This window comes from Colossoma macropomum, unplaced genomic scaffold, assembly GCF_904425465.1.
Source record: "Colossoma macropomum unplaced genomic scaffold, Colossoma_macropomum, whole genome shotgun sequence".
NCBI lineage: Eukaryota > Metazoa > Chordata > Actinopteri > Characiformes > Serrasalmidae > Colossoma > Colossoma macropomum.
Window position 1 is genome coordinate 24,359,343 of NW_023494809.1, and position 22,905 is coordinate 24,382,247.

Consider the following 22,905-nt stretch of genomic DNA (forward strand, 5'->3'; position numbering starts at 1 on the left):
CCATGAACACATTTATACATTTATATATGATTGCTACAGTCTACTGGATGTTGTGAAGTAAATTTAATTCAGCGAATTTGCCTTCCAAACATCCAGACCCCTGGACTTCAGTATGAATTTAATAAGTTGTTCTATACATTTCAGCATGGATTGCTTTTTTAAATATGGAACAACACAAGGCAGCCAATCAGAACAGAGGTCATCTACATACACCGATCAGGCATAACATTGTGACCACCTCCTTGTTTCTACACTCATTGTCCATTTTATCAGCTCCACTTACTATATAGGAGCACTTTGTAGTTCTGCAATTACAGACTGTAGTCCATCTGTTTCTCTGCATACTTTGTTAGCCCCCTTTTACCCTGTTCTTCAGTGGTCAGGACCCCCATGGACCACCAGAGCAGGTACTATTTGGGTGGTGGATCATTCTCAGCACTGCAGTAACACTGATATGGTGGTGGTGTGTTAGTGTGTGTTGTGCTGGTACGAGTGGATCAGACACAGCAGTGCTGCTGGAGTTTTTTGACCACTGAAGAACAGGGTGAAAGAGGTCTAACAAAGTATGCAAAGAAACAGATGGACTACAGTCTGTAACTGTAGAACTACAAAGTGCACCTATATAGTAAGTGGAGCTGATAAAATGGACAATGAGCGTAGAAACAAGGAGGTGGTCATAATGTTATGCCTGATCTGTGTACATCAGTGTTAAAGGCACTGTAACAAAGCTTGTTTAATTCTGATGAATAAACAGAGGTTGGAAAATTAAAAACCATCAGTGGACCGTAAGGTAAAAAAAACCCACAGAATTTCGTCCCTGTAAAAATAAAAGGTAATCTCTATGGATAAGTAGCAAAACCACATAGAAACACTCACACAGGTTTACACAGGTATGATGTGACCTGTCTTTATTGTTCTGGATGCAAAAATATAGGTGCATGCACGGTAAACAATAGCATAAATATCGTCTCAAAAATAGGACATCCATTCCGATAAATTCAGTCAGCTTTGTGAGATCTACAGCAGACCAAAGCTCATCAACATTCACCAATGGCGGAGTGTCTAAGGCTACTGCTGCCCCCTGCTGGTGATAGGTGAGTAGTGGAGTCACATGGAGGTGATCACTGTAGTGTAAAATACAACAGTAAATGAGAGAATGAATTTCTCTCCATGATGAATGAAAAATTGTCAGATTCCTGAATAAACCGTCCGACCACAGGCAGGTGAAAGCAGAACTGCAACTGAACATCGTTTTTGAGCTAATAAAGCCTGAAAAACAGGCCTAAAAAGTTTTCAATCTTTACATACACGAAACAAAACAATACACACTGTACTTGAGCATTTGGGATAGTAACTATCATCATTTTCCAAACTATTTTAAATTATATTCCTAAATAAAACAGTCGATAATAATAAAAATGGTCTTCTTGCATATCCAGAAACACCATGGCCTTGACAACTCAAATGGCTAATTATGGTTCTGTTACAACAGCCTTTTGCCATATAAAACAATAACATTAAAATATACATAATATGAAAGCATACATCATATAGCACCTTTGGTTACTGTGAATATTACAATGGTAAGCTTGGTCATCACACAACCCTAAAACTACACTCAGAACACACACATATATATTAACGACACACATACAGACACACACGCACACACCCCTGTTGTCTAGTCAGTAATCCTTCAGTGTAGGGGGGCATTATAATGCTCTTATTAAGCTTTATCAAGCCAGGAGCTGGTAATTAAATGCCTAAGTCAATGATTACACAATAACAACTGTGAATGAAGCATTTTCAGAGCATGCTTGTATATTACACATCATAATCATAAACATTTACCTAAACATTGGGTCTATAATGTGCTTATTTTCTTCCGATTCATATTAATACCTCAATCATGAGATCAACAATGACATCTGCTTCTGGCATGTAAGCCTTATTTGGGGGTCTCTGGTCAAATGACATGTTTTGTTGATTTTGTAAGTGAAAATAAGTGAACACATCCTCTACAGAGAACACACTTCTGCACATTTTAATGCATAATTACTACTTATATTTAACATATTGGGGAAAAACGAAGTTACGGCACAGATAACATGTATGTTAAGCCATATATAGTTTATATTTTATGTTATTTTTCCAATGTGTTAAACAAATAAACAGAAATTGTGCAGTAAAATGTGTGGAAAATTGCCATATTTAAGTCTATTCTAACTTATTTTCACTTTGAAATTCAACAGAACATGTCATTTAACTGGGGGTGTCCAAACATTTGGATACGACTGTATTAATATCACTTCAAATCAGTACATTAGATTGATGCAAAAGCGCTAGCTGGTGTCTTCATACCAATAAATGACATGCAAAAGACTATGATGCATAAAACAAATAAAATCTGACTGAAATAATTAGAATGTAATAAAAATAAGCTAAAACCATGGAAAATGCTTCCAGACCAGTCACTGCTTAATGAAATAGCAATGAGCAGCCAGTTAATTACCAGCTACAGGCTTGATAAGGCTTAATAAGAGCATTACTGGGGAGGATAATGTCCCCCTGTAATGAAGTGTTACTGTGTAGACTCTTTACACAGACTTTGCGTTGTGGATTATGTGTTTCCACTTGTCTTTGGTAGGAAAAACAGCACAACCTTAATATTGCCGTTAACCTGTGCATCCCTGAGGACCAACACACAAGGTGAGGACTTCCAAACACACTGCAACGTATGACAGTCACTCAACACGTAGCCCTTCAACTTCCATGTTAGAATTAAAGTGCCCCACCAAACACGATAGAGTGCAGTGACCTCGAGTCTAGTGTTCCATAAATACATGATGCCTGGAACCAACTGGAATTCACTGCAATTCAACGTTCCAGTGTGGTGACCGTGGTGGTCCCTGGTGTTATAGATGTGGATCTATTGGCAGAAATCACTCACATGGTTAACGGGTCACTTGCATGAATGTCAAATGTGAGATGAACTGTAAACATATTTAATCTACTAACAAAGTGTTTTTGCTCACTTAAGTTAGCAACACAGAACTGAACAAACAAATTTGATAATCGTGGTCGATACTGTCGATATAATACTAGGAGTTCATTTACTTACAAGAGAGACCGTCTGGCCAAAGCATAGCTCAGATAGCAGCAGTGAGCTAGCTAGCTTACATCATTTTATGTGAAGGCATCGCCCCAGGCCCAAAATGGCAAAAATATAACCTCATGATACTTGGACATATTTACAATGCATATGTATCACGATATTTCATTTTTCAGGAGGGTTAATGAGTAGGAACAGACAAAAATACCAGTAGTGCCACTTTATAAAATTACTATAAAAAATGTGTGAACATACATCAGTTGCTGGGAGTCCAAGACAGTGTAATTGTCCTCGCTCTCTCTGTGTGGGAAGGATGGGCCTCCCTCCCCCATCACTCAGCACAACGCAAGCCAATGCAAGCGTCTGTTATCTTAGATTACAGAATGCAGTAGGTGTTCTCCTCTAACCGCGCTGAGCTTTCCAATGACGCTGCGTTAGTGCCAGTTTGAAAAGATGTGTTGCCACTTCGCATGTTTTGGAGAAAGCATATGCCAGCCTTCACCCTCCTAGCTTTGGTAGTATTGTGCAAAGTGGAAGATCTAGCTAGTGGCTAGCAACAAGACATAAACTACACTGAGGGTCAGATTTTGAGGTCATTTTTCAGACCACGTCATGTTTTACGTCTTAACGTCACACATAGGATTAAAAAAAAGAAGGTCTGGCTTGATGTTTAAGGTTTCAACTGCAACATCATACTGATGAAGATATGATGACAACAGTAGATCATTCACTCCAAAAAAAAAAAACCCATCCTTCAAATTCTCATTCTATACTCTTTCAACGTGCGCGCAATCATCAGATTCATCCGATTAGGGAAGGGGTCTGAAGCACAACCCGCGTTACAAAATGTTCTTCTGCACGTTGCGTGCAATTATACATTTCCACCAGAGAGGCCTCCAAATCCCCAGATTTACAGAGTGTGGCTTAAAGACACCCAGCGATACAACGAGGAGATCTCACAGGAGTATGAGAGTCAAACTCGAAAAGCTAAACAGCTAGCATGGTAGAATTACTACCACTACCACTAGTAGCACTACTACTATTACTACTATATCGTCTCTGTCCAAAAAAATAAAAAATTCTACACCATGTGAACATGGCAGCCATCTCTTACATTGCATAAATTTTCATGACAAATGCAAACCAGTTTGCTGTTGCCTTCTTACCATTTTTGACAGCAACGATATGAGTTTGCTACTCCTCTATCACTCTACAAAATTAGGTCTTAAATTAAACAGGTAATAATTTAGTGCTGCACTGATGGCACCTAATGACAAAATAGATTGGAGGGGAACATTCGGTCACCACACTGGATTAATCTAGATACCATGAGGGGGTTCTTAACGGAAACATGGCTACTCAGTGTGTATATCTCACTCTCTCCCTTTTCTCCCTCTCTGTCTCTCTCGCACAGACACACACACACCCACACATACACACTTTTTGGCCTGTTGCAGCTGCTGCAGTCGTGGGTAATGGCTAGACTCTTAAAAATAAAGGCTTCTGCATAGTTCTTAGCCTGGATGTACAGTTCTAAGAAAGTCTCTAATCAGAATTAAAACTTAATTACTTCACACTAACTCATTTAAAAAATAGATCTTTAGCCATCCATTGGAAGGTTCTTTGGGGAACCAGAAGAAGCATTTGTATGGCACCAAAGAACCATTTATGGTACCTTTATTTTTAAGAGTGAACTTAAGAAGTGTTCATGTAACAAGTAAGGCACAGACAGAATACAGCTTCATCAGCATTTGAAGGCACTTTAAAAAGAGTCCATTAAAGCTCACTAGAATGCAACGCAAAGATATACATCCAGTCCATTTCTGAGACCTTAACCTTGCAAGCCAGCTGACCATTGCACCTGCAAATCAAACAGGGGTACAATATCCAATGACATGACATGTGACATGTCCTGGGTTAGAAGAAGCCCAGAAGCTGGAGGAGGTGCACAGCACCCGTCCACACCAGACTACTGAGACATCGACACCGCCGGCCAACGATGGAGAGTGGAAGAAGTCCGGACTTTAAGGCACACACTGGAAAAGCCCTCCTAAATCATGAACTGAGTGTATCCCTCCGCTCCTGTGACGATGACGTCCATCCAGATTCGCATGGCCTCAGGAGAAGGAGCCACCATGTAATACACACGATCGTGAGTCTTTACGCTGAAGGTTAGGGACGGGTTTGGACTCTGAGGTAGAAGAAAAAAGAAAAAAAAACATTCAGACCACAAGGGGGCAGCAATGGTATGGAAACCAGACTACTTTTTAACCCCTTAAATCTGCAGCATTCATATGCAGGCCCACACTTTGCAGCTCACTTTCAAACTACATAACTTACACAGTAGCTTCACAGAGAATATTACAAAAAAAAAATTACAGTTCTTAAATCTGATTGGCTGATCCACATTGAAAAAGTCCTGTGCAAAAGTTTGAACACTCCTAGAGAAATCATGTTTTGTTTATGTGAAAATATGTTATTCCACCAATTTTTCAAAATATCTTCATAATTAAACTGTTAAGATGCAAACTAAGCCATTCAGAGTTGTTTTATTTGAAATGCTCCGTTCTACAGAAACTTGCCAGGTAGTTGTGGTGATAGGACCCAGATGTCTTAAGTGTGTACTGTCTTTAAAAGCTCCCTCACAGAAAGTTATTACATGAAATAATTATGAAGAGTCTCAGGCATTGTTTCACGACAGTTTTGAGAGAAGGCTTCAGCCAAAAATCTTCCATGGAGGAGAGGTACGTGCAGGATGTGGCATGACAAAGAGTCCCCAAGCGGATTTAACACCATTTTACCATTATCAACATTATGTATATAAACTCTGCAGACCTGTAGATTCACTTGTCATTCTGGAGAGCAAACAAAATGTTTTGTGTTGTAGACATTGTGACCCCTGGTTCATCGTCACTGTAATGAAGTCATTGTAGGTTTCTCTATAATGTACCTTTTCACATCATACCACTCTGAATGACACTTTATCTCAACAACAAAATAATGCGGCAATTCTGAAAAATTGCTGGAAAACTGTCCTACACATCCTCTACAGAGTAAAAAAAAGGAAACATGGCAATTTTCTCATATTTTACTGCAGAAAATTAATAGATGTCATTTACATACATAAATCTTAAAGGAACAGTAGCAAAAAGAACCTGTTTAATTTTAGGGGATAAAGAGGAGTTTTTAACGTTCATGTTATAATCACTAGTATGCATGTTCTCTTGTTGCCGACTGCTTTAATAAGACTTAAGTTTAATAACTGCACAAAAAGCCTAGAGTTCAAGGTGTCTGAAGTTTTGGAAAACAATAATAACCAGTGAAATGTTACACAGCCTACCTTGTGTGCATTCTTTAAATGGTCGTAATACACCTCCTCAATAGCCTGGAAGTAAATGACTCCTTTCAGCTTGGCCTCATGCTTATCTGGAACCAGAGCAAAGACATGAAACCAATATTGCTTAATTTTAGACTGACAAGATCTAAGCTGAAGATTCGCAATCATGTACATTAGCCTGACCTGCGTAGTAGGACAGTGTCCTGCGGTTGCGGTCAAAGACGAACCAGCGCTTCTTCCAGGTCTTGATTTTGCCGCCCATCTTGATGAGGAAGCCGCGGCAGGTCTTCTCCGTGATGGACACATGGTAGCACGTCTCGATGCTGTGGCCGGCCGACTCGATGTGTCCCCGCAGGTCAAAGTCATCCTTCCTCACGGGCAGGTAGCGGGTAAGCGGCCGAGACTGGATGGGCAAGTTCAACCAATATTAGAAAGGCACACTGATGTCTTCAACAAAATGATTTAAGTGAGTCTTGTCTTTTTTGAAAATTGTAAAATTGAAAAATAGTTCGGCAAAAAATCTAATTTACACTTTTTCCTCTTACTCCCTAAATGTAATCAATCAGCCAAACTGAGTTTGCTTATTTATTTGTGTGCTGGAAAGATGAGACTAGTGTAGCTAACAAGTAATGGAACCTTATGTTCCCTAAACAGCATTGTCTAAACCGCAGGCCTCAGTCATTGCACTCTTGCCTCAGAACATGACAAGTAAGTACAGTAGATAAAAGCATAGACAAAATTCAGGTTTCATGATTGTTTCTTGTACTGTTTTTGTCTATGCGACTCACTTTTGTCCTTTTTTATAGATAACTGTACGTCATACACCGTCAGAAGCGACATAAGCAAGTCTACTAGAGATTACTTAAGGGGCCAATATTACTAAGAAACACATTTTCCTCACTTTTTGGAAATAAAATAGGTTTATCTTATCTATCTGCACATATGGACACCTTATTGCTCATCATTCATTATTGCACAACCTTTTTAATTTCCACCAAGGCCTTTCTGTGGGCTTTAACCTACAACAACCTCATAGCTTCACTGCAAACTAAAGTGCAAAGCTGAAACTGATCAACTATGTTTGTTAAGTGTTAATTGTGTAAACTTCTTTGTTCACCAAACTATCGCTTTAAGGCCATTTTTCCCCCTTTTCACTGTTTCTCTCACCTGGGCCCTCTGTTTCTCCCGTAGCTTTACCTCCCTCTCAATTAGTTTTTGCCGTCTGCTCGTTTCCTCCTGGAGCCGTTTTTCCAGGTCTTCTCTCCTCCTCCGCTCTTCCTCTAGAGCCTGCCGCCGCACCTCTATCTCCCGCTCCTGGATGACATACAGAACGCAAGGAATAAGGTTGGATAGAATCAAACTCCCTTTCTTATCTCCTTCCTACAACAAATATTGTGATTTCTCTGGATGATCTCGGAAATCGCACTGAAAGAGCCGTGAGTACAGTGACATCCGACATGCTCAAACGAGTATGGGATCAATTTGACTATGGCGTTGATGTTGTCTGTACAGCTGGAGGAGGTTCACATTGAGCACTTGTAAAGTCACATAAGCTTTATGCTCATTTAAACCATTTACAATTTACTGCATTGTTCTGTAATAATTTACAAGTGAAATAAATCATTTTGAAATCGGATGAATCACCCTGTATTATGATATCCCTAACAATTCTGTATATATGTACTTGGTGTAACCTTTGTGTTCTTAACTGGCCAAATAAGACTAATCTATTTAAGTACACACGTTAATGTCAAACCCAGCCTTGCAGCTGAAGGCTTTACTTAAAACCCTAGAATTAGCACTATCAGAGCCTCTGCAGCCTCCCATGACGCACCACAGGAAGAGTGGCTGGTTTCCCACAGCGCTCAGGCCCAGTTTGTTCCTCTTTATGCTTGAACGGTGAACTTCTAACAGAGTAAACAAGCTTGCAGTTAAAGAGCTGTAAAGCCCTTTAGCAAAGAGGGACTGGTTTCATGGAGGGGTTTATAGCCTTTGGCTGAAGTGTACTGTGGCCAGTGTGCATCAGCTGTACACTGAGCATATTAAAAACAGCTGATTGTCCAATCTTTCTTCTAAAACCAAAGGAGTTAATCTGTCACCTATGCTGCACTCTCCACTATTAGCCTCTAAGGATTTCTACTAGATGTTGGAACGTTGCTACTGAGGTACTGATGTTGGGCGATTAGTTCTGGATCAGAAATGCCACCCTAAATGTATTTGTTGGTGCTCCATCACTCCACTGACCTGGGCTTCACTGCTCAACAGCCCAAAAGTGGTTGGTATAGAATAGTGGGTGCTCCCCAAACAGCAGACTGAGGGTCAACTCCCTGTCTCTACACCCCATGTGTCAAACACAAGGCCCACAGGCCAGATCAGGCCCGCCACACAATCCTGTCCGGCCCGCATAAGTATTTTAATTTTCTATTAATATTAGCCTGTTTTACAATGTGCTGCACTACAATCCCCAGCATGCACTGCAAAGTAATGTGCTCAGACTCTCCTGCCCCAACAACAGTCTATGAGACAGCAGTTACACCTTAATTCTACACAATTCTGCGCAATCCCACACCATATTGTCATATTACCAAAATGCACTTAGCCACAGTTCAACCAATATAAACACTTGTCATAAGCTCAGCAGCTCGGAAACTGAACCCAAGGTGGCCAAGAAGAACCTACTTTAACAGGAACGGGCTATTTCACTGACAAAATAACCAAGCACAGACCTGTTTTACCATGAAATGTAGGGGGTAGGGTGTTCTCAAAAGGTGGCAACTGTTTGCAAAAGTCTATTTCATGTCTGATTGATACAAACTGGTGCACAGAAGTGCATACGCATGGAGGGGATAATAAAATAGAAGGCATCCAACATAAAACCCTGTAGAAGAATTCTTTTGCAGCAGCTGCCCTGTAGTATAAAGCTGACCAAAAAAACTTACTCAGCCAAATGAGCAACTAAGGCACATAACTCAGTTTCATAGCATTCTTAGTTTAAAATGATACGTATTTTGTATTTTTTATTCATGTAAAAGGTCACATTGTTGGGAAATTTGAGCTTTTTTGTGGCATGTTCATCAAGCTAATATTTGCAGTGTGGCAAACTGGTTGTCATTTCCAACTTGACTAGTTTTAGTTTGCTACATCACCCAGCTTGCCAGCATAATATATAATATAATATTAAACTGAATGTAATGTTCTGTCAAGGTTGTCCAACCTGGCAACAGCTACTAGGAAAGAGTTTGCTTGAATATACTACAGCGTATAACATGTACAAAAATCTACAGCAAAAATATGATGTAACATGAAAAAAAACAGTTTTGAGTCCTGAGAAACTTTGAGAAACTGAACCCAGTGTGTTCTGCTAGTATATATTATTTACACATCTTTTAAACTATATGCATTTCATGATTAGATGATTCATTCTATAAGGCAGGGGTGCACAACTCTGGTCCTGGAGACCAGTGTCCAGCACAGTTTGGAGGTTTGCCAGCTCAAACACACCTATTTAACCTGGCAGATAAATGTAATCAGGTGTGTTGGAGGAGGTAAATCACCAAACTGTGCTGGACACTGGCCCTCCAGGACCGGAGTTATGCACCCCTGCTTGAAGGCTTCCTATTTTATCTGTTTCCACATAGTTTGGAATGTCTGAGAGGCTATTTTTTGGTTTAGCCTTTAAATCAGATTACTGTCAGGCACCTGTAATAAAACCTTTTAACAACGGCTTTTAAGTTTAATAAATAGCTATAATACTTGTTTTTCTAAAGCAACGAAGTGAGAAAAACAATTACAGTTAACTTAAATAATTGAGATCAGCTCAAATAGTTGTTACCAGGTGATAACGTAATAATCGTGACCGGCCTAGTAAGAAGGGTAAATGTAATTTGTTACTTTCCACCACTGCATATAGTGTATCTGATGATGTGGCTGAAGGACGAGTATCTTACTCTGTGCTCCAGGAGCCGGTGTTTCTCGGCTTGAGCCTCGCGCAGAAGCCGCTCCATCTCTTCTATCTTGGCTGTGTTGGAGGTGCTGGCGCTGTGCAGAACAAATGAGATGAGGCGTTATTTTCTCCTTCATTACTGCAGACCTCCCACCCACAGACAACACGGCAGTACGACACGGCACATGAGCTGCAATGGCTCGCGAAAACATCTTCAGTTCACGAATTAACACACACACACACACACACACACACACACACACACACACACACACACACACGCTCATCCGTTGCAGAATGCAGCAGGAATCAATAAAGCTGGTCAGTGCTGGAATGCATTAGAGCCCAGGCGGCGAGCCGGAGAGCACAGACCAGATTCGGATTCCGATGCTTTCCACTCAAACTTCAAAAGCAACACGTGGAACAAATCGAAGCTGCCCCTACTCCCCCCCTAAAACTGCCCACTTTCCCCTCTGCTTTCTATTCTAAACTCTCAGTCTCCCCCCAACCTCTACAGACCCATCCCTCTCTGTCCAAACCCTTGCTCTCGACCTTGACAGGCCTACCGGTCAACAGTTTTGCAAAAATAGCAGACTCAATCAGACAATGTGTTCCTGGAATTCAAACTCACTGCTTAAAGTGAGTTCTACTGTTCCATAGTTTTCCCTTCACCCCAGATACAGTCAATCATCCAAAGCATGTTTGCTGTTCAAAGTTTGCTTTGCTTAGTTAGTTTTGCTTCGGTGCAAAGAGGCTAATGAAGCTCACAGCCCACCAGTTACCGCTGTAAACACTCCATGACTAAAGGATCAAACACTTGCCTCTGTTTGGAAAAACAGACTTGGTTAAGTGGGCAAAAGTACACTGTGTAGGAACTAACAGTAGCAGCGGTCCTGAATTTTGTCAATACATTTTTCCTTTCTTATAGCTAAAAACTTGAATTATTTGTTATTTGCTTTTGTGGTTTCTGATATAAAAAGGCTCATAGCTAAAAAGACTTTAAGCCCAGTTATCACTTTAATTTTGCATGACCTGTTGCTGACATGGGGATCTGAGCGACTTAGTCTGGTATGGAAGCCCAATCCAGTCAGGTAGAAGAGGAAAAAAGCCTATCGTTGTTGTTGGAACAAAACCGCAGCAGAAAGAAAAAAACCTACTTTACTGTTAATGGAAGTCAATGGAACCAGACCCCCCCGCCCCCCCAAGTCATTTTGGTCTTTTGGTCCATTCATCATGAAGTTTACACAAATGCAAAAGTCAACAGGTATTTTCAAATTATGGGAAAAACTGAAAAAGCATGTTAAAATATTGAGTTAATAATTACTTATTTTCTCAAAATATTGAGTTAATATCTCAAAATAATAACTTATTTTCTTGAGGTTTTGAGATACTATGTCTATGTCCCTCTTTTTTGAATTTACTATGTAAATAATAAGTCACTACATTTCAAGAAAGTAAGCAATTATTTAATAAGCCATCATTATGACATAACAAAATATTATTCTGAATCATTATTTCAAGAAAATAAGTTATTATTTATTTTGTGTCATTATTTTGACATATTAAGTCATTTTTATTTTTTAAATAAACTGTTATTTCGAAACAGTAAGCCAATATTTTGACTTACATCAGTAGTTTGAGAAAACAGTTATTTCATCACAGTGAGTCAACAGGTCAGTAAAAAGGGTCAGTGTTTCATACTAAGTCAACATTTTGACATACTGCCGCCAGAAACAGAGAAAGAGATTTTTCTCATCTATCTGGTGGGAATGGGTTTCCGTACTCTGGTCCTCAGACTAAATCCAGGGCAGGTGTGAATCTACCCTGAACTCCAGCACCACAGTTATGTAACGCGCTGTGGGAGCACCTACTCTGCATTTAACGTGAAACTGTTTGCCGTGACTAGTGACCCCTAATTACCCTAGTTCAGTGTAATCACAGCTTCACTACCTAATAGTTACTAACACAGACACAGACAACCAGCCAAGCCACAGCAAGAACCAGTCCAAACCAGCATGTAGACATGACTGTACCACTTTCAAAATCCTTTGGCAAGAGCAGCTGACTAACAACAGACAGACTGACATAAATCTTCAGTCCCATCATTCCTCCCTTCTTCTCTTTTCCTCCTCTTTCTCCATCCAAGCTGGCATGCATCTACCCAGCATGGGGCTCAACATCTGCACCTCCTCTTTCCTCAGCTCACAGCAGCATCACTGAAGCATTTCTTACCTGCGACGGTGTAAATGAACCGTAGTCATGTCCGCTCTAGAACCAGCAGAACCTGAAGAAAACCAGCTAGAATGTACTGCGCTGCAGCAGCACAAAGAACATGCAGCCACCCCGCGCTCTGCTGTTGATTACATTCAAACTGGGAAAAAAAAAATCCTCAAAATCTGCTTCCTCTAACTGTTCCTGCTGTAATCCGACCCCCCCTGTCCCGGGTTGAGTGATGAAGAGGGGAATGTGCCCCCCACCCCCAAACATAGGTCCTGGTTCTCTGGAGCTCCAGCCTCCAGTCCAGCACACGCTTTAAATTAATCCAGCATAGCACTCGTATTACACCAGCAACAGACCCCAGCTCACACGCACGCTTGTTTTCATACTTTGTGAGGATGTGGGGTCCCACATATACTACTGTACTACATATTGTAACATACATGTAAGTATCTATATGTAATTTTTTATTGACCTAAGCCATAACCTTAACTTCAATCTCAGTAACCAAAAAGATGAAGTTCTGGCCAGTCAGTTTAAAGCAATACAGCATGTAGCTTTTGTTAAAAGCACCTTTCTGTTAGTGAAAAGATCATTTAGCCACGTTTTTCTCTGGTTCTCCTAAAAAAAATCAGGACACTTTTGTCCTGGAAAAGTACAAAAACACACACACACACACACACACACACACACATACACACACACACAACGTATACAAAAGTAGGCTCAGCATTAGCACAACTCCACCGCTGCAAGACATGATCTCATACAGGCTTGTTTCACATTGCTAAAGCTTCCTCTAATAATCACTCCAAACACAGCTTTAGTGTGAACTTGATGGCAGCTAGCGCTGCAATGGTTACTCTTTTGCCTTTGGTCTTTGGTGGTCGCCAAGATTTTTGAGGGTACCTTGGATAGCGAAGAAAAAAAATGGATCTTTGACCGAATCAAGCCTCTCTTCTCACTCAAAGCCCAGATAACCAAACTGCAGCTTTTATTTTTGACATATAAGAACTAATTCACTGGGGGAAAAATATACTCGGAACAATTGAACTTAAAAGAGGACGGCCAGCAACAAGATGGATGGATACAATCAGAGGAACTATGAACCAGCAATTAAGAAGCAAGAAGATCTAAACAGAACACAGGATATGCAGGAGGAACACTATCCATATGGTCAACAGAAGTTGGAATCGACTTGACGGCACTGAATAATAATACATTTTTATTGTCACTTTATTATATATTAAAAAAAACTTTCATGCTCTATAATATTATCTAAAATAATGCATTATGACATTGCAATGCAATACTGTGACTGTGCATCATGGAGAACGGACAATCTACTGATTATGGCATCTAATGCAACTGAACTGTTTGAACAACAAAGTTTGCAAATGCTCAGTACAAATCACTCAGTCCAGCACTCCTCCTGCCTCCCAGCTCTAATGTTGTTAGAAAGCTGTTTCTTCGTTCAAATTTTGTACAAAAGATCATGAGAATACCAAGTTATGAACCCAGTTTTGCAAATCAAATCATGAATCATAAAAGAAGAAACTGCTTGTCACATGGATGGAACAATGAAAGATGGCAGCATTTGCAAATGGACAGGAGGCGAAGAGGGTATATCAGCTAGAGTTGTTTATTGTTCTAATTATGGCCGATAGCAAAAAGTCCAACTGACTACACAAATAATCATCAGCTCCACAGCTAAGTGGTGATATTTCTCATATATTGATATTCTGGCCTTTCCAGGCAGAAAGGACAGAGAGGCTGACCTGGAGATGTTGTCGGGTGAACAGGCGGAGATGCTGGTCTCCATGCTGTCAGAACTGTCCACGCTGAGCGTGTCGAAGGCGTGGCCGTTGTCACGGTAACCCAGAGAGTCCAAGTAGACGTTGGTCTGCGAGGCAGCGCGGCCACTCAGCTCGTTCAGTCTTGACCGGTTCTCTTCCCCAACCAGCTGCTGACTGTAGCCTGAGAGAGAGAGAGAGAGAGGGGAGAGAAAAGAGAGACAAAAGAAGAACGAAAAAGAAAGAAAGCAAGAAAGGGAAGCAGAAAAAGGAAGAAAAGAGAAAGAAAGAAAAAAATTACAGAGATAAAAAAATAATAAAAAGAGAGCAGAGTGAGAGAAAGATGAATGAAAGATACAGAAGGGAAAAAAGAAAAAAGAATGAAAGAGAAAACAGAAAGAAAGATAGCACAAGACAGAGAGAATGAGGGAAGAAAGAAAGAAAGAAACGAAGAAAGGAAAAAAATTAAGATAAAGTATAATAAAAAAAGAGTAGAGAGAGTAAGAGAAAGATTAAAAGAAGGAGTAAGGAAAACATGAGTGAAAGAAAAAGAAAGAAGAGCACAAGAATGAGGGAAAGAAAAAGAGAGGAAAAAGAAAGAAAGACAAAAAGGAATAAACATGACGAAACAAGAAGAGAAAGTAAGAAAACACAGGTAAATAAGTGAATAAATAAATAAATAAAGAGTGAGAGAATGAACAAAGAATGAGAGACCGGAAAGGAGAGGGAGAAAGAAAGAAAGAACAAGTAGAGCAAGTAAAAGTGAGGACACAAGAAAGAAAGAGAAAAAGTGACAGAAAAAGAACGAGAGAAGCAAGAGCGAAGATATTAATGGCAAAGAAACTGAAGTGTTCAAATCTCATATCAGAGTGAAGATTAATACACTCTAGACAGAAAGAGTAAAAGTCCTGAAATGAAATCAGGCTCTATTCCATTAGCAGTGACCCTCTAACCCATCCATGGACCTTTCCTATCCTTCCTCTCCACTCGTTTACCTGAGCGAGCAGTGGCAGTTTTCCCTGGGGCCCATACTTCTCCATGCTTTTCAGCCAGGCTGCTGCCCACAACCTGAGCCTGCAGCCCCTCTCTGTCCTCACACACACCGGCCACCGTGCAGCAATACACACACACACACACCGAACCTCAAGAGAAACTGATACTAATACTGCTGTCTTCAGCTCTGAATCCACAACATTAAAGAAGCAGCACGAAGCTCACAGACCGGCTACATATAACTCCAGAATACGAAGGTAAATAAGAGGCGTCCTGTAGACCGACTGGTCTACAGGTCAGCGCTGGCTGAGTGTGGTACGTGTGAGGATGGCTCCAGCAGATGTGTGACCGCACAGGAACCTTGATATGGATCAAGCAGCACAGGCATTAGGACCGCCCCGCCCTGCTGATGACCCGGCCCAAGGGAACCCCAGATAGACCCTCCACCACAGCACAACACCACTCTACGAAAAACAAATGCTCCTAAATGTTGGCATAGATGTAAATTTCTAGGAAAAAAAAAAATTTTGCTGATATAGAATCTTTACATTTTGCGGAGGCTCCTTAAAGATCTTTGCCCTCACATACAGTAGTGTTTGTCAGACCACCCTTCATTTATTTAATTTCCACTCAAAACATCCATCATGTACATGTTATTCGTTTTTCAATGTGCATAAAAAAAAAGAGAAAGTCAAAGAAAAATAAGGGAAAAAAATTAAAATCTAAAATCTAAAACGAGTTCAAAAAATGATTCAAGATTTTAAAAAAATGGCACTCCTAAAAATCACACAAGGCCTGGAAGACCATCAAAACTGCCCCCATCAGATAAACAGCACTTAAAGCTTTCACGTTCGAGAGAGAGGAGAAAATCAAGCTCCACTCTTACTTGAGAACGGCAAAAATCCACATCCAAAAAAGGAGAAAATTGGAAAATCAAACTAAGAAGCCGCTGATGTTCTCAGAACAATGGACTGGCTACTCTGGAATGTGTTTTTGAATTACTGAGATCATGAGAAGCAGCAAGTGCAACCAACTTCTAAGACCTCAGAGGTGTGGAAAAATATCTCTGCATATTTGAAAAACTGAAAGTCTCCTGAAAAGAACAGAAACTGTAATAAAGGTACTGATATAATACTGAAAAATGCTGTCATATTTAGTTGATCTCATTTTCTATTAAATATGTTTTCCTCTTTTTAACTGATGCTGAAAAATGATAACTTCTGCCATTCTGACTGACAGTTAAATAAATAAAGGGGGGTCTCTAACTTATGCACAGTACCATATCTCATTTAAAGATTTTTTTTAAACAACCATCCACTAAAAGGTTCTCCAGGGAACCAAAAGTGGTTCTTTTATGGCAGTGTAGAATTCTAAGTAAATGTTCCGAGAGGTAATGGATGTCTCTTATCTGATTATCTGATTTCCAGCATTGCTAGGGCCACATTTAGGGTCAACACTTGTTAGTTAAGAAGGTCCAGCGTGTGGTGGAGGGGGACATGAATGCCCATCTCTAACAACACAAGAACATTTCCTGCCTCTCATCTTACCAACATTCTTCCTCTATCTCAGCAAGCAAATAAACAAATCCACAAAGTCTCCGCCCTGATACATTAACCCTTCCACACCATTTAGCAACAGCTCAATGTGCATTATATTCTGCTATCCTGCAGCACGACATCTACCCTAGTCTGGACACGCCTACTAGAAGAGGTTTTTTTATAGTTACTATTTTCCACTTCCTAGAATAACAGTGAAGACTTCAAGACTATAAAATGACAAAGATGTATGCAGTGCCCAAAAAAGTGATAAAGAAATCTAAACTATCTTCTCTTTTGGGTTTGTTTAAAAAGTATCCCCCATTTGTTTTGATGCAGCTTTGCACCCCCTTGGAGTTAAAATCAAATCCAATGCGTTTTACCCCTTTCTAAAACCTCAGCAGTAGAATAATAATACACTTTCAACACACTGGTTGAAAATCAAACATGCATACATGCTTTAAGAAATATAAGCATGAATAGTTTCTCTATCAAGCTCCACTTACTGCTCTCTCTTTTCACTGCATAATCCTTTCAATGTCCTTCTGTCCTCTAACCCTTCATCAGTGGTCAGTTTCTGACCACATAAGGACCGTCAGCTGAATATTTTTGGTTGGCTGAGTTTAATATACACAATTACTTTTGTGAAAACAAAGTTCCATCCAAAGATTTTTTTTTAATTTTTTTTTTACAGAAATTTTTAATACTTCAATACTGGTGTTCTTCAAAACTTGCAATTTTCTAAAACAAAAAATCGGAAACTTTTTTTTCTGGGAAAATATAGCACATTTCCCTCAACAACAAACAGGTTTTAAAAGGAAAACTGCCTCTTTTCAACATAACTGTTAAATAAAATTAAATAAACAAAATCTCTGGCCGGTTATGGGGAAATCAGAGAAGCCAAAAGTTACGTGTGAAATGTACGCCACATTTTTAGCAATAAATCAAAACTTGTCACCTTTTTTTGCATTTTCAATGTACTGCTTGCAGTTTGCATAGAAAGTCAATGGAAACGTAGCTTATGTAATACTTTTAATGGTAAAAATAAGTCAATTTCGGACATTTTATTACCCTAAATGTTTAAAATCTATACTAAGTCTTCATAAGACTTTTTAAAGGATCTGTCGTCTTCAAGATCACTGACGAACTTCATGTTTCATTACAAAGACAGCATAATGAGTCTTACTTATCTGGCTTTAGTACAAAGCAGGATGTTAAATACTAAATAAAAATCAATGCATTCATAGTTTTCGACAGTATTTTTAAAAATGTTGCACTACTGTTTTTTTTTTTTGTCTGATCTAACTTATCAAACCTTGGAAAAATTAAATACTGTCCTACTTCTCATGTATCATGATAATGTCGAAGTATTATGATATATTTTTCATATTGCCTACCCCATTGAAAAGTTCATACATCAGGCATCAGCTTCATTATTCAGAAACAAATCAAGCATTTCACTTAAGTCTTTAATTTAAACTGTGACACATTTAATCAAACTGTCAGTACCAATCAATTTAAAATGGCCTGTTGCTGCGCTGCCAGTAGCTTCTCTGAAAGAGATGTACATAAGCTAGACTAGGCATGGTGTTAAAGGCTGAGTATTGAATGTCTCACCACGCTCTCTAAGAATTTGACTCTGTAATCATGCCCAAGGCTCTCAGACAGGATGCGCTATCCTCGCCAAAGACTCCAGTTACTTCTCAGTATGTAAACTACATCTTCGTTCTGCATTCTCTTCAAACTTCCATAGCGCCACCAAAAATACACCCAAAACCAACCCAGGAAAACCCAGCAAATCATATACCAAAAGAACAATAACTACAGCTCTAATCATGCCAAGAGTGTGTTATCCACATTTCATACAAGGCACTATCCTTGTATGTGTTTCCAAAACCACAACCCAAACCCCAAATCTGACATGCACTATAGTGACCACATACTACAGACTCTTCCACTGCAGAGACACTGGATTCAGTCAGAGCAGCTGAGCTATCAGTGGACTAGGGCATGACCGATGAGGAAATTCTGTCCTCATTATAGATACCTAACTAAACAGTGTTTTAAAGATGGACAGAACTGTCAGTTGTACATGACTATTTTCCAACCTCGCTTTATCCCTCAGAATTAAACAAGCTGTTTTTGTTACTGTGCCTTTAAGACTGACATATGTAAATTACCTTTGTTCTGACTGGCTGCCCTGTATTGTGCCTTATTCAAAAAGCTGTCTGAATGGGCGGGGCTAACCTACAGCAGGTAGGCTTAAAAGGTGCAGTATACAACTTCAATCCAAAACACTTTGTCAAATTCAGTGAACGTCTCCTCACGGTCCACTAGCTCTCTGTTCTGAATGCATGCTGGAAAAAAAATCTGATGTTTGTACACAGTCCTGGCTTGGTAAATGGGAAATAAACTAAGTGGTTTGAGACAAGAAACGCAACACCATTCTGGCCAATCAGGAACAGGGGGTGTCCACACTCATGGACAGGACAGGGAGCAGCAATCAAGAAGGAGAGATGGCCGAGAAACAGCCACAGAGGAGAAAATCTGAAGAACCAAGACGGAAAAAGTAGTTCTTAGATCCGTTGAGGGTGTTTCAGCTGTGGAGAGACCTTTGAAAGTTGACGATGCTGAAGCTGCTTCCTATTCGCATTTTCTCATTACACCTTAAATGCTGCAGTAGTTCCACTCCGGTGCCTGTGGTCTCATAGGTTGCTATATGCTATCTAAATGCTGAATGTCAGGATCAGCTGTTTTAATGTTTTTGTTATTGTAACCATAATGTTTCATGTTTCAATTTACCAGTTCAGCCTATTCTATTATCACATAAATGTATAGAGTATTAAAGTACAGAAGCAGATAAATATCAGTGTTTTATCAATGCCATTTTTGCTGATACCAATAAATCTGTGTAACCTTAATATTAGCCCATTTTATCTTCCAAACGTTATATTGGTCAGGCACTACAGAGGTCAGCTTGCAGTCCACTGGCCGCAGAGAAATTCCTGTTATGAGTGAATAAAATGAGAGCTATGTGCTATAATCTGCACATCGGATTGATGAGCTACAATCCCAAATGTCGCTGCAGTGGAAATTGTATTATAGCAGTAGCACTCTACTGTGGGCTATGAAGAGCTCAGACACTGGCCTACCTTTCTTAGACTTGCCTGCAGGAGGAGAGAGTGAAGACCCAAGATCAGATTATGTCATACTTCAGAAGAGAACAGTGCTATATTATTATGTGAAACGTGGTGTGTGTGTGTGTGTGTGTGTGTGTGTGTGTGCAAGAGAGAGAGAGATAAAGAGAAAGAGAAAGAGAGAGAGAGAGAGCAAGCCTTACCCTTGTGCAGACGGCGTGTGTCCGTCTCTTTAGGAGACACTGTGAGGACCCGGTTCAGCACACTGCCGCAGCTGGAGCTCTGAGCCAATGGCAGGTGAGACTGAAAACAAAGAAAGAGTAAACAATGAGAAAATATCTTTAACGCTTGCTTTGAAGACAAAACTATTGTAACCATGTAGGAAAACCAGACACAACAGCTACCATATATATATATATATATATATATATATACATACATATACATATACATACATATATATATATATATATATGTATATATATATATATATATATATATACACACACATACACACACATACATATATATATATATATACACACACACACACACACACACACACACACATATATATATATATATATATATATATATAGATGTAAAGGCGGGGCCAGGAACCACCAGGGGAAGTGTGGGAGTATGTGTGAGCTTGCAGAGAGAGGAGAGAGACGTGAGACATGAGCTGAGTCAGAGAGCTAGCTGTAAGAGATGAAAGCTTTGCTTATGTACAGCGTGGCTGTACGGCGTGGCTGTGGCCGACAACAGCTGGAAAATAAAACACCATGACTTGTGTGAAAGCTGCTTCTCTTAATAGCGGTAAAGGCTTCAATATACACAGAGCTGTGGAAAAGTCAGAGAGCACCCTGCATTATTATTACAATTATTTCATTTTCAGTTAAAGGGGTACAAGTAAAAAGTTATTAATATTTCAGTATCAGGATGGAAAAAGCCTAAAACATATTTAACAGAAAATTACACAGAAGCCTCAACAACTAAATATAACGTTTTTGCAAAAGCCTTTATGGCAGCTTTTGTTCTTTTCAGGACACTTGCTTCCAGTTTATCAAAGAAATCTGCAGGGATATTCTTCCACACCTCCAATGTTCAGTTGTAGAAGTTGGTTGCTTTTTCTGCTTACCCAAATAACGCCAACACATACACAAAAATGTTGAGGACTGGACTCTGGGGTGGTCAGTCCATTGTTCTGAAAATACCAGCAGCTTCTTTGTTTGATTTGCAAATTGTCTCTTTCCTTTTTCAGTAAGAGCTTCTTGACAGCTACACATCCTTTCAGACCCATAGAGTTGAGTTGTCTCCTCACAGTGGAAGGATGGCTGTGGATGTTTTCAGATCTGAAGCAACAGTGGAGCTTGACTTTCTCCTCTCTCTCAAAGATGAAAGCTTTAAGTGCTGTTTATCTGCTGGTTTCTCTAATGTTGCACAATTGTTAGGAGCCCCATTTTCTCTATATCTTTTAAACATTTTTTGAAAACTCCTGTTTTTTTGTTTAACTTGTTTTCCTTTGACTCCCCCCTTCCTTATGCAAGAAGATTATTTTGGATCTAATGTCCCTAGAAATATCTTCTGAAAAAAAGGAAAATGACATCTACTGGTTTTGACTGGAAATTAAATAAATGAAACCCCTGCCTTTGCACAGTTCTGTATATATACTACATATGAGACACATGACACATAGGTACCCACATACACATAACATATGAGACATATTATTACATATAGGCATTTAACACGTATGGAATATATGTACGACCCCATGTTCTAACAAAATATGTGTGTGTCTGTGTGTTTTCTCACTTTAGAAGGCATGTTGCGGCCCAGCGTGGCACAGCTGAACTGAGGGTTGATGGCTGGCTGCGTCTTTTTCCGAGGAAGCGTGTCGCACAAGTGTCCGTCCTTACCCAGCCTCCTCCTTTCCTCCATACTTCGGAAATGCTGAGGAGAAAACACACGTGAAGAGGAAACAATATCACATGAAGTCACGCTCACCTGTCTGCAGGAACACACACAGAGCGCACACGTGGTTTACCTGCCTGTGGCGTGGGTGCTTTTTGGCAGGGAGAGGTGGAGGGGTGGAGTCAGGGAGAGGAGAGGGATTGAGGTAGGTGACCATATCCTCCGGCCAGTGCACGGAGGGGGGTTTGGGAGCAGGGCGAGAGCACGCAGAGAGAGAGGAGGAACAGGGAGGACAGAGCAGCGAACAGGAAGAGACACAGAGCTTTGTAAAGGACAAGAAAAGAAAAACAGGGAGAAGAAAGAGGAGACAGATGAAAGTCTTAACCCCTACGATTAAACGCACATTTAAGAACAGTGGTTTGCCCCAAAATCAAATTTACATGTTATCTATTTTTATAGATTTGTCCTTTTTCACAGTTCACAGTCAAACAGTGCCTAGAAACCATTTAAGCAAGTCTACTCTAGATTATTTAACAACTTGACCCAGTTTGAGGGAAACGTCAGACGATTTCGACCTCATACATATGCACCAACAGCACTGCTGACAATCTGTCCATCCACTCGAGCATGCCAGCCCAGTAGGGGCCGTAATACCTCGTAAAATTTGATGTCAAATGCCTCAAGAAGAGCAATGTGAGCGGACCACGCAAAATATAGACAGCACCACAAAGCCAAAGCAGAAATTTCCTAACAAAGTGAAGGCATTGTGTTATAACCACAGCAGGGTTTGACTAATTCTATATCTCAACACCTGATTTCTGCCAGAAAATAAGATGCAATGGGACTGTTTACGCTGCCATGGCTATACCACATCTCTGAAATGTCCACACAATCCTGATCTTGTAGAAAAGCTGATTAGGA

General features: G+C 40.0%; 1 protein-coding gene across 2 annotated transcripts in view; it reads right to left on the bottom strand.

Moving 5' to 3' along the window:
* Window positions 1-877: 877 nt before the first annotated feature.
* Window positions 878-22,905, bottom strand: part of phldb2b (pleckstrin homology-like domain, family B, member 2b) — an 85,073-nt gene continuing 63,045 nt past the window's right edge. Inside the window, exons 15-23 of one of the 2 annotated variants that reach the window (XM_036557879.1) lie at window positions 22,118-22,306; window positions 21,886-22,023; window positions 20,271-20,370; window positions 14,388-14,586; window positions 10,397-10,487; window positions 7,617-7,763; window positions 6,633-6,852; window positions 6,453-6,538; window positions 878-5,303 (exon numbers count right to left, since the gene is read on the bottom strand). In XM_036557879.1, coding sequence (XP_036413772.1) covers window positions 5,163-5,303; window positions 6,453-6,538; window positions 6,633-6,852; window positions 7,617-7,763; window positions 10,397-10,487; window positions 14,388-14,586; window positions 20,271-20,370; window positions 21,886-22,023; window positions 22,118-22,306 — 1,311 coding nt within the window. In that variant the 3' untranslated portion in view covers window positions 878-5,162. The remainder of the gene's footprint in view (window positions 5,304-6,452; window positions 6,539-6,632; window positions 6,853-7,616; window positions 7,764-10,396; window positions 10,488-14,387; window positions 14,587-20,270; window positions 20,371-21,885; window positions 22,024-22,117; window positions 22,307-22,905) is intronic. The other variant, XM_036557880.1, reaches the window with a different exon arrangement.